Raw genomic sequence first — 18,032 nt, 5'->3', positions numbered from 1 at the left:
CCACCCTTTCTTGCTACACGAAGGGGTTGGATACATTGGTTGAAATAGTTTCATTTACAGTGGTATGAAAATACCAGGAAATAAACATCAGGTGTACTTAGTACCTGTGTACTCTGTGTACTTCCTTGGAAGGTAAACTCATCCCTGTGCTCAGTGTCTAAGCTGGCAGATTCCATGTATCCCAGCTGCATCTGTGGTGATGTCACGTGGCTGACTTTTCTCAGTTCCCTATTAAAAAAAACCAAAAACCAAAAACCAAACCAAAACAAAAAAACAAACAAAAAAAAACACAAACAAAAACAAAACCCAAAACCCAACAATTTATATTCTATGCTGTCCTGGAACATTTATTTTTCATCATTTCCAGTCAAGTATGAAAATAAAAAGGTTAGGTTTTTTTTACTGGTTGAAATTGTAGTCTGAAATTGTTCTTTGTGGAATTTTTTGACTGTTTTCTACCCTGAAAATAAACGATGGCTTTTTGATGGTGAAGTTTCTTAAGATAGAAGGTTAAACATTTTAAGAAATCAAGCTTCTCCTTCAGAACAATTTTATTCATGCTACAAATCTAAAATAATTGAAAGTCTGTTTAACAAACAGTGCTGCAATTATTTTTAACGAAAATGCAGAATATTAGCTCCTTATTAAGAATCTGTTTAACTTTCCCCATTTTATTAGAGCTTTACCATACCACCACATTATTACCTTTTTCTTTATTACCTCATATCACACACTTCAGGATTTTTGAGAAGTCAAAGGCAGAATTGTGGATTCACTTCATTTACTGCTTACAGTAAAACGCTGGCCAAATAAGGTGCTGCTAATGGTGCAGATCAGTAGTATGTTATTATTTTTTTTCAGGCAACCATGTTTTACTTTAGAAAGCTCTGCCTTTCTTGCTTTAGAACTGAACAAATATTAAACCAGTGACCAGTACACAAAGGTTCATATCATTATGTCTGGTTGGGAACAGATCTTCCTGTGTCTCCGAGAGGTACTGTGACTGTGATACAGTGGGATGTAGAGCTGAGCTTCTTCAGTTTCTTTGCTGGAGTGCCTCTGTTTTGTGTGAAAATAGCCATTCAGACTAAGGAAGAATTGCAAGCCTGCCTCATGCAATTTAGGTTTTAACTGATGCTTATTTACTTACCTAAAGTAGATGATTGTCAGCCCCAAAAATGAAGATCAGTGTTATCTACACTTTCAAGGCTCTCTCTAGCTGAAACATGGGTTCATGTTTCTTCTTATGGAAATATTTCATGTGCTAAATAACTGTACAAATATCTCCTGGAGATGCAGAGAAGCAGTGGCAGTCACAACTAGAATTGTAGTCCTTTCTTTCAGTGATGTCTGCCAGAAATGAAACACCACATTCCTGTTAAAGCAGGACCTTTTTTTTCTGTACATCATGACATTTTCATTCAGTAAGAGAAAATAAACATATTTAGTTGGTTTAAGACTTTTCTTCAGCTGCTGCTTTTTTTTTTTTTTTTTTTTTTTCAGCCACACTGTCAGTCAACTGTGTCACTCTTTAGGCTGATTATTTTCTTTGCATATTGATTAATAACACTAATCTATATTACAGTAAAAACCTGCAAAGGTCGTTGCTTTGAAAGGACCTTTGGAAGCTGTCGTTGTGACAGAGATTGTGTTAAGCTTGGAAACTGCTGCTTAGATTACCAGGAAACATGCATACAACCAGGTAAGGATGGAAAAAATTATGGAGGCAAGCTCTCATATGGGACGGCACGTGAGCTCTGTTGTGCTCAGGTGGTCATTACTCCAACTTCAAATGGTTTTCAGGGGGCAAGAGAGGGAAGACTGAGCAGCACAGTGGCTCTGCTGCAGCAGTCCCATCTCCTCCTATACTCTCTATGTTGGCGATGGTTTTACTAAGGGTTCCTGGGGAAGGAGCTTCAGGGCTATGTGTAGCTGTTCTACACACCAGTAAAGCTTCTATGCGGTTAATGGGAGAGAGAGTGTGAGAGTGTGTTGCTGCACTCTGCCTTGAGCAAGAACTGTGGCTGAAGGTCTCAGCCAGCCTTTTGTTTTCTGTGCTTGGGAGTGAGAGAACAGTGGCATGCATTGTCCCATGGATTCTGTATACTGGGTCTTTGTGTCAGTTATGACCCACATGAGAAAGGAGGAGGACGAGCTGCTCTGTGAATGGTCTTTTCCTATCCAATACCCTGCTGCCCTATAATTCCCCTGCTTCAGTGTGAAGCAAGGTTATCATGCTGGCCTCTGGGACAATGTGGGACAACAAAATAGGCTGCAGTGTTGGAAAATGGTCTCAAAGCAGGAAGTTGTCATGATTTATCAAAAACTGCAAGCCAGATAGGCAAAGGTGTGACAAGTACCATGGAGAAATTAAATGGAGTAAGATGATATTGTGGATAGTAACACTAAAGACAGAACTTATAGTTTTACCTTAATACATGATATATGATATTCTTACCACTTGTTTCTCATCTTGCCCAACTTTACAAGTCTTTGTAGAACTTATTAACAGTCTCACCCTGAAATTTAAAATTCCAGTGCTGACTTTTTAGAACCAAATGATTAAACTGAACTCAGTTGTTTGCTTCAACTGATTATTGTTCAGAGGTCCTCTGCATAAAACTTTTTGCATGTTAGAAAACTTGTGTGGGACTTACCCTCCTCTCTGTTTAATTATACCAGTTTAAAGAATTCTTTAAAACAAACAGGAGAGCCTGTCTTACAACTAAGTTAGGAATTTTCTTGATGCAGTTGCTGGGGAGCTTGTTTATAGTATGCATTTATTGGATTAAGTCCAAACAAATTACCATACTTAAGGAGATCTATAGATTCTTTCTGTTGACCTTTCATGATCTGTGATATTTTTAAGCATATGCTGCATAATTATCTTCAGATGTCTGTGCATTCAAATTGTTTAGCCATGGCGGTTAATGTCTTCCAAAATGCCAAAGCTTGTGCTATTATTCATGCATCAAATACCTCAGGACTTTTTTTTTGTGAGTACACATTTGAGAACTTACCATTCAATATTTTAATGTGACACTTGCATGAATGTTAACTGTTGTACTGTCTGTCGTCTGTTTGTAGCTCATATATGGACATGTAATAAGTTCAGGTGTGGAGAGAAGAGGCGACCAGAATATCATTGCTCCTGCTCAGATGATTGTGTGGAAAATAATGATTGCTGTGTCAACTATCAAGCCGCATGCAAAGGTAAATGCCCTCAGTGAATTCCTGTACTGTCTCTTGTGTACCTGTGTTTGTTTGAATGGAGTAAGGACATAGTATTTTTAAAAACATCTTATAAAGCAAAAAACTTGCATTGATCAATAAAGTAATTTACTGTCTTGAAAAATAAATTGCACTCATTTGTTTTAAGGAGAGGCAAGCTGGGTTGAAGAAGAATGTGAGGACATTACTGAACCTCAGTGTCCAAAAGGGTGAGGATATTGTGTATTTGCATAGCTCTGCTCTTTGCTTTTGAGATTATTTTCCTTCATGTGCCTTCTTGGGACCTGCTTGCCTTTCTTACTCATAGTAGGAGAGACTGCCAGGCAGCTGGGGACACCCATTCAGACAATATTGGGTTGTGCATACTAACAAGCCGGGTTGCTCAATCCCAGCAGCACTCACATATCCCAGCACTTGCTTGACTTGCAGGGTATATCTTTTCCCACACTTTGCCATCTCTCACAGCTGTGTGTATGTTCTGAGGAGCCCTTCTTTGTGCCAGCCATACTGTTACTTGAAACATGCTCCAACATACCCAGTCTCAGAGGACCCACCTGGCAGTCTCAGAGTCTGAAGACTTCCTCTCTTCCTCATCACCCATGCCTGCTTCAACCCCATAGCTGCAGGACATGGGCAGATCATTGTCCCAGTGTCATTGGCACTAGGTCAGAATTTTTAGCAAGCTAGCTGAGCTACTTTCTTCTGAAGGCATAAAAAGCTTCCATGTGAGCTCCAATAGGATTGTTGATCATTGGGTCTGTTCCACATGGGGTCTGCTCCTGAAAGCTGTATGGGACCAGCATGTGAGCTCAAATAGTACAGCACAGTTCCCAGCAAAAGAGTCAGGCTGCACTTTGTGTAATGTTCTGGCTGTGGGATCTTCAAATTAACTGTAAAGCTGAAATTGATTGCACCCCGCTGTTGGGTGCATCAGGCATTAAGAGAAGTGACTTAGCCATTTGTGACTGAAAAGTGTTTCACTAGAAAAGAAAGTGAAAATATGCTGTGGGAATGAGTTGAGTTCACCTACATTCTTGTCTGAAAAGTGTCAAAAACAAATGTTGATGATTTTGAAATGATGTGCTGGAAATATACTTAGCAAAGTAAAACTTTTTTTGTTGCTGTTGTTACTCTTTTTGACTTAAGTATTTAAATCATGCTATCTTTATCTGAGTTATAATATTGTCAAAGTGTATTTTTTTTTAATGTTTCTATACCAAATGAGCATTTTCCATTCTGATTCAGAATAGCAAACTGACACTTCAGAATCTGTTTCAAGACAGATACTGGAGGTTCTTTTTGCATTAAGTCCAAGTCCCTGATAAGCTTCTACATAGAAAAGCTGTTGCCAGCCAGTTGTGGAAGCTTTTGTGATTAATTCCTCTTCTGAAGTATTAGTGTAGGGCTGTGTGCTGGAAACTGACCCTAGGATGCTGATTAAGTTGCAAACAAACAAGAGCCTCACGCAGATCCACAGTTAATGGTGTAAATGTCATAGGGCAACTCCTGGTGGTTAACTTGTTTTAAGGAGATTTTTGTTTTGTTTTGTTTTGTTTTGTTATTTTTTTCCTATTCAGCCCATGGAAAGAATGCATAGTTACTTTACTAAAATTGTTTCAATTGTGGCAAACCCAGAAATGTTGCAATAAAACCCAGCTAAGGAAAGGGTGATGTGTGGTCAAATTTGAATCAAGCAGTGTTTACTGAAAGCTCACCTCAGACTGTTAGCACACAGGCTTCTCCCCAGACTGACAAGTCTGTAAACAAATCACTTCTTCCTGTGGCAGAATAAGCAAGAGCACAGTTGACTTGAGCTTAGCACTTGGTTTTTGGTCTCAGGGTATTGGTTCTGATTCTGTACATATTCATGTATTTGTTTTCTGGGCTCAAATTGGATTGTTCATGTAGTGCAGAGGAGATAAAAACTGCAGTGTTGCAGCGTTACGTGTTGATGTGCTGAATCTGAGAAAATTTGCTGATTTCAGTTAGACTGCTCAAATGCTTTAAATGAAGTACAAATGAAGATAATTATATGAGCTTCAACAAGAACCAGTGCCAGATCCTGCACTTTGGTCACAGTAACTCCATGCAGTGCTAACAGCTAGGGGCAGAGTGGCTGGAAAGCTGCACGAAAGGATCTGGAGGTCTTAGATGACAGCAGGCCTAACTTAAGCCAGCAGTGTGCCCAGGTGGCCAAGAGAGCCAGTGGATCCTGGATTGTATCAGAAAAAGTGTAGCCAGCAGGAGCAGGGAGGTGATCGTCCCCTGTACTTGGCACTGGTGAGGCTGCACCTTGAGTACTGTGTTCAGTTTTGTGTCCCTCACTGCAAGAAAAATATCAAAGCCCTGGAGTGGGTCCAGAGAAGGGCAGTGAAGCTGGTGAGGAGTCTGGAGCACAAGTCTAATGGGAGCAGCTGAGGGAACTGAGATTGTTTAGCCCGGAGAAGAGAAGGCTCAGGGAAGACCTTATTGCTCTCTAAACTGTCCTGAAAGGAGGCTGTGATGAGGTGAAAGTCAGTGGCTTCTCCCAAGTAACTACCAATAGAATGAAAGGTAATGGCCTTAAGTTGCACTTAGGAGAGGTTCAGACTGTATATTAGGAAAAATTTCTTCTCAGAAAGAGTAATCAGGCACTGGAACAGATTGCCCAGAGAAGTGATGGAGTCTTCAGTGAGCTGGAAGAAACCCATTCATTATTTACTTTCTCCTTGATAATTGAATCTCTATTCTTCCTGTTGAAACCTACATACAGTTGATGGAAAAGAGAAAGTTTTACTTCAGGTACTTTATGACAGTGTATAGGCAGAGTTCTATAGAACTTCTCTGTGTACGATGTTTAGCTTTTGTTGTTATTTTTGTGGTCTAACCAGGCTGAGAAGCAGGTCAGCTTGGCAGCATTGTCTGCAGTTCAGTTCCCTCAGCCATACTGGCTGGTGAACCTGCTAGACCACAGCAAGCCTGTATTGCCTGCGTTATGTTTCCATAGAAGCTGGTTTATAGGAGTAGATAATTACCACTGCATTTCCTTTAACTTGGAGTCAGGATGTAGCTGTGGCATACGTATTTATCCAAGTGCTGTGAAATAGCCTTGTCGTACAGCTTGCACATAGCCAGCATGAATCACAGACAGGGCCAAAACTTGGGCCTCTGAACTCTCACCTCTGCTTGGCTTGTGATAGCACGTTTTGAAAGTAGCAAGTATAAGCTTAGATACCACCAGAAGGTAATGAAATCACTGATTTATCTCAGAACTGAGCTTAGGTCAGTTTGTGAATTAGGGTTTTACTCAAAGGGAATTGCACTGGAGCTCTTCCAAAGAACACAGTCTAGCGTAATCTTTCATGCTGTGCTTCCCTGAATACAGGATAGATCATCAACTATTTGAATTTCAGCATGAGTGGAGGATACAAGAAGCAAAATGTAGCAATGGCCTATCTTGTCAAGTCTGATTTATGTGTGTGAGGTGGTCAGTACCTGGATTTAAGACATATTAAGACATATACTCAGTAGTTGGTTTATTTGTAAATGCCAAAGGCGCAATATTATCAAGTCCCTTTCTAAGGAGTTTTTGGTTTTTAGTTAGATTTGTAAGCAAGTAATATTGAACAGACTTTGCCTCAAAATTCATATTTTATTGCAGGAAATTTGCAGTGAAATTTTTTAGAAATTTTTTCATTGGAGAGAATCAATTAAAAAAAAAAAAAAAGAATTGAGAGAAAGTGATCAAAACCTGTGATAGAAAAAAAAATGCCCATAATATGGGTGAAGAGATAACGGGTGAAGAGTTTTCTTACTCTTTTTTTCACCAGAGACTTTACTCTTGGCCTTGATGGTCATACATTTCTTGTTCCTAGCTTGCTATCTCTATTAAACTTTCCAAAAGATGGTATTACAGATGATATATAGATGAAAATCAGGCTACAATCACGTGTTACAAATACATTTTAATAGTTTATTTTGTTCTGAGACAGGGTAGGCTGTATGATGGTTCTGACTAAAGAAGTCATTTTGGCTGAACTATTTTCTAGTAGTTTCTACCTGTTGATTAAAATTTTCTTTGGATAGACACGTTCTGGTTGTCTGACTAATCTTCAGGTTAATGCAGTCACGTTTGTTTTAAAATGAAGTAAGGCTTATAAATGTTTCATTTGTCAGGGTAAATGGTGGTTTGGATTTTTTTGTGTGGTATGTCACTTAGGAAATTGTCAACACTTTGCAAGTAATATTTGTCTTCTATCATCACTGTTTTATTTTGGGAAACTGAAGTGCAATAAAGTTTTTTTAAAAATTTCCATTTTACAATTTGTAAACAGTAAAAGGAAAAATGAGCTTGCAATTGGCGCTTAAGTTATATGTTCATTTATTTTAGGCAAAACTATATTTTCAGTGATTGCTTTGTTGCTGGACTGCAATGCTTTGGCAGCCTCGCATGTTCTCTATATGGGTTCAATGTAAGGATATTTTTCTTCGGAGAAGAAATTACTGATGTCTATTCCTGTCAATGATGCAGTGGTTTGAGTGCTTACAGTTGGAGAGAAATTGTTTGGACAGGGCTGAAGCTGGGAACAAATCAAGGCTGAAAAACGTAGGTACTGTGGAGACTGGAAAGGGAGAATTTGTTTTTGCTAGTTCCAGTGAAATCAGTTTCTGAATTTACCTGCCAAATTCTGGCTTGAAATATTGTTACAGTGTTCCGGTTGTAGGGCCGCATTTTTTGGTTTGAGATTGATGGTACTTGCTGTATAGAGGGAATGGTGGTTCAGTTCTGTTTGGTTAAATAATCTTTGTAAGATGAAAGGAAAAATGTTTGAACATATCCTGTACATGAGATTTTTCGATTTTTCTTACTTTTGTATAGTCAGAAGATAAATTTTGGTGGTTTTTTTTTAATTGCTTTTTTTTCTTTTTTAAGAGAAAAAAGTAAATTGCAAATTGTAGAGGAGCAAAGTGAATAAAGGAGAGGTACAGATTACCACTGCCTTTTCTCTTTCCCTTTTCTTACCTGGGGATGGAAGGAATTGGGTGATGCTCCAGTGGGGCTGACTTGAGGATAGAGTATAGAAGAACCTAGATGGGTTGTGTGAGCATCTTGGCTTGTACTTTATTTTTATATTTGTGAAGTTAGGCTCTGTCACGGGGTGTGCATATGTGTCTGTGCACCTTACCTCAGCCTCTTCAGGCAGGGTATTATGCTAGCCTGCAAAGAAAGGGGATGCAATGGATATCTTCCTTGCTGTTAGGCCAGCCTGCGAACCTTTCTGCTTGGGCCTGGTTTGTAGTCCTCTCTTTATCAGCCTGGTTTACAGTCGCGTAAGGAACATGTCTAACATTACTGGGAAAAGTTTTAAAATTAATGATATGAATTTATTTTTCAGTCTTACTTTTAATACTTGATATTCTGTTTATACAGATTTAACAAATCTCCGGTGTTACTGTTTTCGTTGGATGGCTTCAGAGCAGAATATTTGCAGACATGGGGTGGACTTCTACCTGTTATTAGCAAATTACGTGAGTAGTTTTCTTGTCTAAGCAATATCACGCTGTCTTACCACAAAAGCCCATTGGTTTTGTTTTTCTGTAGATGCCGCTATTCTTACTTTTAAAAATCCTCACTAATCTTGCATAAAAGTCAAGTTTTTGCCTTATATAACAGCTTTGTAGAGAACTTGAGTTTTTGGGGGGTGGAAGGGCAAGGAGAAGAGAGAGTATTAGAAACAGTTTGTCTGGACTTTGGATTTTCAGTATAACCTTAAAAAAAAACAGCTACGCAGCCCTTGCAGTATTTAGGAGACAGACGCTTCTGCTGTGAGTTTGATGTAGGCTCACATTTTAGTCTGCATTGCATAGCGTCTCATACTTAGCTGGAATGACTTTGAAGAAAATGAGGTAGAAGGCATTTCCTTTTGTTTGAAAAAAAAAAAAAGAAGGAAGATACTAGGAACAGATCATTTAGAAGGGCTGGACTGTGGCATAGAATTATGATGAATCTGAGAAAACCTTCAGCAAACATTTTCAGAAAAAATTAGAGCTTCATAAATGCAGATTTTTTTTTTCTGTGGACTGTGTAGCGTCTTACTGAACTTTGAAGTTTCTCAGTAACCTTACTTTTCCTGTCTCTATTTTGCCTTTGGTCTGTAAAGAATGGTGGCATTTCTTGTCTGAAAAATATGCCAATCTTGTTGTCATTCATAAATTACTACCTGGTGTGACTGGTTTCAGTTTGACTAAAAATAAATCAGTAAAAATACTTGCCTTTTTACAGTGGTTGTTATAACTCGATCTATTCCGGAGCATAACAATTCACAGATGTATTTGAGGTTTTGGCTTTTTTTTTTATTCACTGTTAGAATAAAATGAGGCTTTGAAAAAATTTCATAAGATGCAGTTACTGAAATTTTCACCATAAGAAGGGCTTTGAGAGGAGATGCTGGCTGTAATCAGTGTTACAGCTCTGACTGAGATATGAGACAGTGGTGTCAAAAAGCATCTGCAGGACTTCTTGGCTGCCAAGTCCACTTCTATATGCAAAGTTTCTCAGTTCCTAGGTACAGTGCAACTTTTCTTGGTGACTTTCATTATAAGCTTGTATTTCTGTTTCCACTGAATCCATGATGAATTCTAACTACTAAGAAATTCAGTTGCCTCAAAGGAATCTTCCAATGTTTTCATCAAAGAGCCATGGAGATTTTGGTGATCAAAAATCAGATTGTTTAAAGATTCTAAAATCAGAATGTCTAATAATGTTTCAGACAGAATAAAATGAAAAACAATATGGATAGAAATACTATTTCTATGTTAATTCTACTGTTTTCTACTACTCTGGAACACTTTTTGTAAGCTGATAGTCCTTTATAATACAGTATAGAGACTAATCAGCCTGGTCTTCCTTACAAAACCTTGCTCTCTAACCCTTTTTCCTCAGTAAAGTTGTTGAAAAGCTCAGACGGGGCAAATATCCTTCTGTAAGAGAAAAGTCATCAGATATTGGTTTCACTAGGGAGTAGATCATATGACACTGAGCCTTCAAGTCTCCATGTGCCTGGCATCCCATCCATCTGTGGTCACTGAAAATGGTGCAAGCTGTCATTTCTGTGAGGGCATAAATATTCCTACAGTATTTTATTGTGCTACAAGGGGTAGTGAAGTCTATCCCCCTCTGGGAGACTGAAAATTATAATGAATAAATTGCTTGGCAACTGTTAAAAGATTGTGCTGAATCCTTCTGAAGCTCGTAGTTATCCCTTAAAAGGACCGGTTTAAAACATTTATAGTTTATGAATGATGGCACTTACGAAACCATGAACAGTTTTCCATCTTATCTAGTGTGACTGCTTACAGTTTCCTTAAATTAGAGTGTTGCTAAATCCCCAGATTTTTCCCTTTCAAACACTCAATGGCAAGTACAGTGTTCAGTTGTATTGCTTGCTTGCTTTCTAGTATTGATAGAAGAGAGAAGATAATGGCTATATTTTTAATTCAGACATACCTACAGTACAACTCTCCTTGTCTCCTTGGAGATCCTTGGTAGAATAAAAGCCTATAAAGTAATATCATAATTTCACATTTAGCAAGATTTATTACACACCCACACCTGTCTGTTGAAAGTGGGGTACTCAGAATAGTGCTGAGGCTTCTTGGGGAACATATGCATAACCATTATGTGTACACAGAGGTTCAGAGAGGTCATATTCACATGCTTCTTTTCCACTGTGATATCATAATTTAAAATAAATCCTTTTGTCTTCAGTTTTTAACTAAGACAACAAACCAAAAATAGGAGTGATAACTCATGGAAAGTGTCATAAAAAAAAAACTCTTGAGTTTTGGACAAAACATGTTCTGAGTGTATTTTTTCTCTAACTTAAAGCAAAATTAACCAACCAACCAACAAAACAACCCACACAGAGGCAGTAACTGCTGTTCACGAAAACAGCATCAACAACAGATTTGCAGTTGGTTGAAATTCATCAACCAGTACCAAAGAAGCACAGCTAATTATTTGTTACTTCAGAACACAAAGGTAAAGAGAATGCCTGTGTAATCTGAGAAGGTTTTTATTGCTGGCTTCTTTTTATCTTAATTCCCACAAATAAATTAGTTCAACTAAGACTCAATCCAAAGCCCCAGTCCCATGAGTTCTAAGTACTTTGAAACAAAGCTTTTTGTGTTATCAATCTTTTTGTTCTCTTTTATAAGTATATATGTGACCCAGAGTGTGAGTAAAGAAGATCCAGTGGTCTTCTTTCTATAGGATCATTACTTTGGGCTCTTTAGCATCCATTGAAATGTTTTTGGTTTTCACATTGTATTTTTAGTGTTAGGTATTTTATTATTATTATTAATTTAAATGAATGAAGGCTATTATTTTTTACCGAAAATCAGGTCCCATACATTTGCCTGTGGAAATCTAGGCAGCTAACTTGAGTAAACTGCTGAATTGTTTTGGCCTGGAAGATGTATCTTCAAAATAATAAAGACCGTGCACTAATCTTCTTTTAATCAAGATAGAGGAAGCTTTGAGATTTATTCTAGAATAAGAGCTTATTTAAATAAATAATTAAAGAAAGTGCAAAGTGATTTGATAGGTGATTGAGAGAGCCAGGACACCACTGTGCATCAGCTATTTCATTTCTGAGAGCTCTCAAGGAGTTAGTTTAGTCTAAAGCTGCTCATTTCACCTTCTGCTCAGCAGGACAACTTTGGAGGGAGTGATTTCTTTGATTACAGTGAGGGTGGTGAGACACTGGAACAGGTTAACTAGTGTTGTAGTTGATGCTCCAATCCTGAAGGCTTCAAATGTGAGTGTGGATCAGACCCTAAGCAACCTGATCTAGCTGTGGTGTTCCTGTGCATTGCAGAAGAACTGGACTAGATGGCCCTCAGAGATCTCTTCCAACTCTAATGATTCTGTTCTTACCTATGCATGTGCTTTTCAAAAGGACTTGCTCATGTGACGATTGGAGTTAGTCATTAGGAATATTTAAAATTTGTATTACTAACCATTCATTCCACTTGTATAAAAGTGTGGGAAGAAACAGGAGATATTAACTCCAGAATTCTGAAAAATGAAAACTTTTTGGAAGCATCATTTAAAAAAAAAAACTTAACAACAAAAAGTGTTTTTGCGTGATAAAAACTTGCTGAGGTTTTTTCATCTGTAATTTAGCTGTTTTGCCTTCTTCCCTCTCTCTAGAGAAATGTGGAACGTACACTTCCAGTATGAGACCAGTGTATCCTTCAAAAACCTTTCCCAATCACTACTCCATCGTCACAGTAAGTATTCACGTGTATCGTGTTTCTGCTACTGAAGAACCTTTATTATCAAGTTGTCTCCAAGTCAACAGTGTTTTTTCTCTTGTGTGGGTTGTTAAAATTATTGGATTTTGCCTAAAGAATGTGGAAATATGTTTTTTATACTCTACAAAATTTGGATTAACAGTCATTACATAGCACTATGATTAAGTGGTTAGGTCTAATCTGATTAAGTAATTGAATTCTTCCAATACCAGCTGTAAAAATTCCCATATAGGTGCAAAGTCATGTCGCTTTTCAACTCCTAATTTGTATTAATACTTCCACTAATTGAAGATCTCTTTCTTCAGTATGAAGGCAGCCTTGTTCCACTTGTTTAAGGCATCTTGATCTTACCCAAAGATGAGTATGAAATGAAAGATTTGAACATTGCATTAATGTTCATTTAAAGAAAAGAAAAAGAAGATTTTCAAGTCTGGATGCAGAGCTGGAATCCAGCAAAGCCTTCTTATTTTCATGATGTGAGAGCTAAAATTCAATTAAATACTTGAGGATCTGTGTCTTCTTTTTTCTCTTCCCAGTGTTTTGGACTCTTTTGATAAGCAAGCAGGAGCAACAGGAATGAGATTTTTAATTGTGTTTCCTCCCAAATATCCATGTTTGAATATGCAATTAGAGGCATTAATCATGTTCTACAGCCACTTTAAAGTATCTCTAAATACAGTGTAGAGCTTCATCTCAGCTGCCTATTATTGTGAAAATTAGCAGGCCCTGATGTTTATGAGGGCCCTAATGGTGTTGTTACTACATCCTTTAATCTAAAAAGAAGCCAGTCTGTATGAAAGCAGAGTAGTAAGTCTTTTCAAACTACCTAGCAGCTGGTGACTCAGAGAACTTCTTTCACTGTTTACATGGTCATTTTCCCTATTTGGAGCTTTCAGCCACTAACAGATAATTTTCATTTGAAATACCTACTTTTTATCATTACTATGTTTCTTATCTAACTGAGAAGCAGTGAAGAATTAAAAGACAAGGCTTAGTTGCAATTAAAGGTATTGATTTTAAATTTGGGAGTTGAGTTACTGAAGGAATAAGGTTACATAGTTATTTGATTTGCATATTTGTCTAACAGGCAGCTATTTGTGTGGCTACAAGGTTCTTTTTCTTTATTGCATTGCAACAAGGTTTAATCTTCTTTACAGGGACTGTATCCTGAATCTCATGGTATAATTGATAACAAGATGTATGACCTCAAAAGAAATGCATACTTTACCCTTAAAAGTAAAGAAAAATTTAATCCGGAGTGGTACCAAGGACAGCCTGTAAGTATTACTGCACTGCTGAGACCATACTGCAGTGTATTTTCATATTATTTAATGTCACTTGGTTACATAGTGATGTTGAAAGAGTACAGAGGGTACTTTCAAGTCAGCCAAGAAGGGTTACTCAGCATGGTTAGGAATTGCCATAGTAGAGCCGCAGGATTAGGAATGAAACAGCGTAATAGACTTTGTTGAACTTCAGTGGAATTTTCCCCAAGGAGAAAATAGTTTAAAATAACTAATGAAGATACCAGAATTTGTTCTGTTCTCAATGTCAAGTGTGTTTACAGTTAATTCATCTAAGGAAATTGACAGGCCAGTTAGCTTTGGTAATAAGCAGTAATGAAGGTTTGTATTCTGTCCAAATTACTATTGAGTCTAAAGATACAGTTCTAAAAGAAAACCTTGTGGTTCAGTCATACTCCTATTGCAAATCTGCTGAGACTGCCATCAAAATGAAATGGTATGGGAAAGGTTGATTGAGGGCTAGCATGAAGAATAGGAAAGGAACAGATACAACCTTTTAATAATAGTGGGAGGACTGATTTTTTGAGGAGGAAAGAATAGTTAGACTTTGCAGACTGTGGAGAAGAAAATGGTGCATGAGTCAGATGGGAAAAATACACTGAAAGCAGGAAAAAAACAACCTGTAAATCATAGAATTTGTAGTAAAATTAAGAGAGTAGACCTAACTGTTGTTCCTATATTTCACAGTATGCATAGTTCCTTGGAATATTCCTGCTCCTCCTTGCTTACTGCACTGTTCTTGAGACATTTCTGCTTCATGGTATTCAGCCATGGTTCTGCTGTTGTGTTCACGCTTCTAGCTGTGGGAACTGATAGCTCCTGCTTCTGTCCTGGCTCCCCCTGGTGCATCAGCAAGCGGGATACAGGTGTTTGCAATAAGGCATCAGATGGGACTGTTTATTGGAACTGCAGATAACAGTGATACCCAAAATTGACTGTCTTGTATGCTCTGCTTACTTTTTTAGTTTTTCATCTTTCTGGAATGTGCAGAGGTGGTGGGAGTCGTTTGCGGTTGAGTGAAATCCACTAATGACAATTATTCTCCTGCAGATTTGGCTAACAGCTATGTACCAAGGTCTGAAAGCAGGTACATTCTTCTGGCCTGGATCAGATGTAGCAGTTGATGGGACTTTTCCAGATCTGTATAAAGAATACAATAGGTATGTACAGTCTCATGTCTTGGATTAATATTTTACTTTAACTGGGACTAATCCCAGAAAAAATATAGAAGTTTTCCTGCATTTCTTAACAGTTGTACACAGTATGGAAGAAAAGTAGGCCCCATTTAATTCCATTTCACTGTAGATTATTTGTCTACCTGTTTTGTCATTCCTCAGCAAACATTTTAAGGAAAGGTAAGGAAAAAAACAGCTTTGAAAAAGTACTGGCTTTTTCATTTGTTTTACTTTTTGTTTATACAAGTCTTCTGTGTGTGTATTTAGAAATACTCAATCTATATCTCTCATAACATGAATAGATCAGGCCCACGAAAACTAAAATCTTACTGATAATTTGTTCCAATGTAAAATTATTTTCACTGCAAATTTTCAAAATATTTCACATTAAACCAGTGACAGATATTTTATTCTGTGATTGGTCTTCATTGCAATTAATCATTTTCTGCCTAGTGAAAATGCTACATAAATCTAGTTATCATCATTTATGTAATAATCTCAACTCTCTTCCAAGAAACCAGGCTTCTCATTTCTGTCTTCATAGGATCATTCTGTCTTCCTAGATCCTTAATGTAGCATGGAAATCCTGATTCTTGACTTAATATCAATACTTTTCTTTAGTGACTTGTTCAGCTAAACTTGTGATAGGTATCTGAATTATTAACTTTGTGAATGCCTTGTGTTATTGCAGGTCAACATGCTTATTGTTGGTCTATTTCAGAAATTGATATGATGATCTACTTTGTGACATAGTATGAGAACTTGTACTGTAACTATATAAACAAAATCCAAACCTAAGACTTTTTCAAAACTTAATACAGAAATGAAAACGTACGTGTGTCTTTGTAACTTTAGATCAATTATTCTGTTTGTAAAATGAACTCAAGCAATACTGAGAGCTGAATGCTAACCTGACTGCAGTCAGTGGGGAGAACATTGACTAAGCAAACTTTAGAGCAGGTTATTAACTCTTGAAGAATCCCAGAAAATTAGCACAGATAAACTTGCATTCTCTTATATATCCATAAATACCATCCCATTGAATACAAATTTCTCTTCAGAAGAACACTGATTTTGTAAAATGTGTGACTAAAATTTTGTACATCTTGGAAATACATATAGTTGATCTTCTGTTGTTTTCATACAGCTCAATCCCCTTTGAAGAAAGGGTGGTAACTGTTCTTCGCTGGCTGCAGTTACCTGAAGATGAAAGGTAGGTATACAATTGTGAGTTTTGTTCCAGTGGTATTGCAATGAAATACTTTGTAAATATGATTTCTGTTTTAAATAGTCTTAAACATTACTCTGGCAACATTAAAGTACTGTTAATGCAAGCCTGTTTTTATGAGTGAAACCTATTTTTACTGTTACATTCCTCTCTTTTCCTTTAATGTGTCCTGCCTCTGAATGATAGAGTTGTTTCTGATATTTTGTATCCATTGTTGAAATATAATCTCTTCAAGCCGTCTCAATGTGTATGTAAAATATTACATTTTTGATACTGTTTGATTTAGACCACACTTTTACACTCTGTATTTAGAAGAACCAGATTCCTCAGGCCATAAGTTTGGACCAGTAAGCAGTGGAGTAAGTAATTTCTTTTTTTAATTTCAAGTTTTGATATGATTATACAATAAAGCTTTTATAAATTGTGTTTGATTAACTAAGACCACAGTCAGCATACTTATTACAAAAAAAATTTGTAAATAGGTGATTTGTCCGTAATTAACATTGATGCATAACATGTAATAAGCAGCCTATTTAGAAAGTCTAATTTTTATATTTTTATTTTTTTCAATAACTTTAATCACCAAAGTGTGTTTGGATGTATTGTGTGGTGTTTTATCTGTCCGATACTAATTCTGAATGATGAATTTAGAAAACTAAAACCCCCTCAAAAAACCCAAACCCACCACAGCAACAGAAACACTACCAAAGATTATATACTTTCACCTTGTCAAAAACAGAGGTTTTAGTGGTGATGGTCCAATTTTGGTGGATAAACATTCACGTTATGATTATCTATCACTTACTCCCAGTCTCTGTTCAAAGGTTAAATGAATCTTACCTCCCTGAGGTTAGAATTAATGCCTTCTTGGGAAAAGTAATAAAAGGGAAGATATCACAGGCTGTAATATATCTGTTGTATAAGTAAGAAGTCTTTGGGAATGATCAATGTTTCTGTTTCCAAGAGTATTAAGTGGCTTTCTATTTTTACAAACTGAAGTGAAAAATGCAAAGGAAAAAGCTCTCAAAAATTCAAGATCTTTTTTTGAATGTTTATAAAGCTTGAGAATCTATCCAGATATCTTGATTTTTTTCAAGGGTAATTTCAAGGATAGTTGCCGCCAGGGCTGTTCCAAATGGGAATTTTGAGGCAGATTGTTGCAGGCTTGGCTTCAGTCCTCTGGTGTTCTGCCACCAGCACTTGTGTTCTAAGGCATTCCTTGTAGTCCTTGGTTGTGCCCCTAGTAAATTGACAAGCATCCTCAATTTCATACTTTAAAACTGCTCTCACACGCTGTAATCTGATTTTTTTCCAAATGTTTTTAACTGAGAAAACACACAAAAACACGTAGCTTAGTCTTAGTACAGTGTGAGGGGCAGAGAAAATTGGAACCAAGAGCTGTAGGGATACGGCCATTCTTCTGTAGATAGAGGTAGTTTTGAGTAGTGCAGATCCTAGGCAGTCTTCAGACTCTTGTTCCATTTAGCATGATAGTTATACCTCTTGAGCCTGTTCTCAACAGACACAAAAAATATGCATATGAACGATGCGAAACTGAGAGAAGTGGAAATAGACAAGAAGCAACTTTAATGAGATATTGAGAATGCTTCACTGTCTTGTCCTCAAATTTCCTCCTTTACTTTGCACCTTCTTATGTTCCTCCTCTATGCGCTCCCTGTTGTGAGTTTGAAGGCTGCTGCATAGTTGGTTAGTTGCCCTATGTCCTTCACCTGTGTCTGAACTGCATCTCACCTCAAATGGAGGGATTTTTATTTATTATTAGGACGTACTTTTGAA

The 18,032-nt window shown here is 37.2% G+C and overlaps 1 protein-coding gene across 1 annotated transcript in view; it reads left to right on the top strand.

The window, feature by feature from the left end:
- The window catches only part of ENPP1 (ectonucleotide pyrophosphatase/phosphodiesterase 1), a 52,281-nt gene that overhangs the window by 15,558 nt on the left and 18,691 nt on the right, over positions 1–18,032 (top strand). Inside the window, exons 3-11 of the mRNA XM_085217284.1 lie at positions 1,586–1,702; positions 3,088–3,213; positions 3,380–3,440; positions 8,642–8,739; positions 12,425–12,504; positions 13,686–13,805; positions 14,883–14,992; positions 16,155–16,220; positions 16,522–16,594. Coding sequence (XP_085073410.1) covers positions 1,586–1,702; positions 3,088–3,213; positions 3,380–3,440; positions 8,642–8,739; positions 12,425–12,504; positions 13,686–13,805; positions 14,883–14,992; positions 16,155–16,220; positions 16,522–16,594 — 851 coding nt within the window. The remainder of the gene's footprint in view (positions 1–1,585; positions 1,703–3,087; positions 3,214–3,379; positions 3,441–8,641; positions 8,740–12,424; positions 12,505–13,685; positions 13,806–14,882; positions 14,993–16,154; positions 16,221–16,521; positions 16,595–18,032) is intronic.

This window comes from Meleagris gallopavo, chromosome 2, assembly GCF_905368555.1.
Source record: "Meleagris gallopavo chromosome 2, MGAL_WU_HG_1.1, whole genome shotgun sequence".
Lineage (NCBI taxonomy): Eukaryota > Metazoa > Chordata > Aves > Galliformes > Phasianidae > Meleagris > Meleagris gallopavo.
Note: the sequence above shows the minus strand (reverse complement) of the source record. Positions and strands in the feature narration are given on the sequence as shown.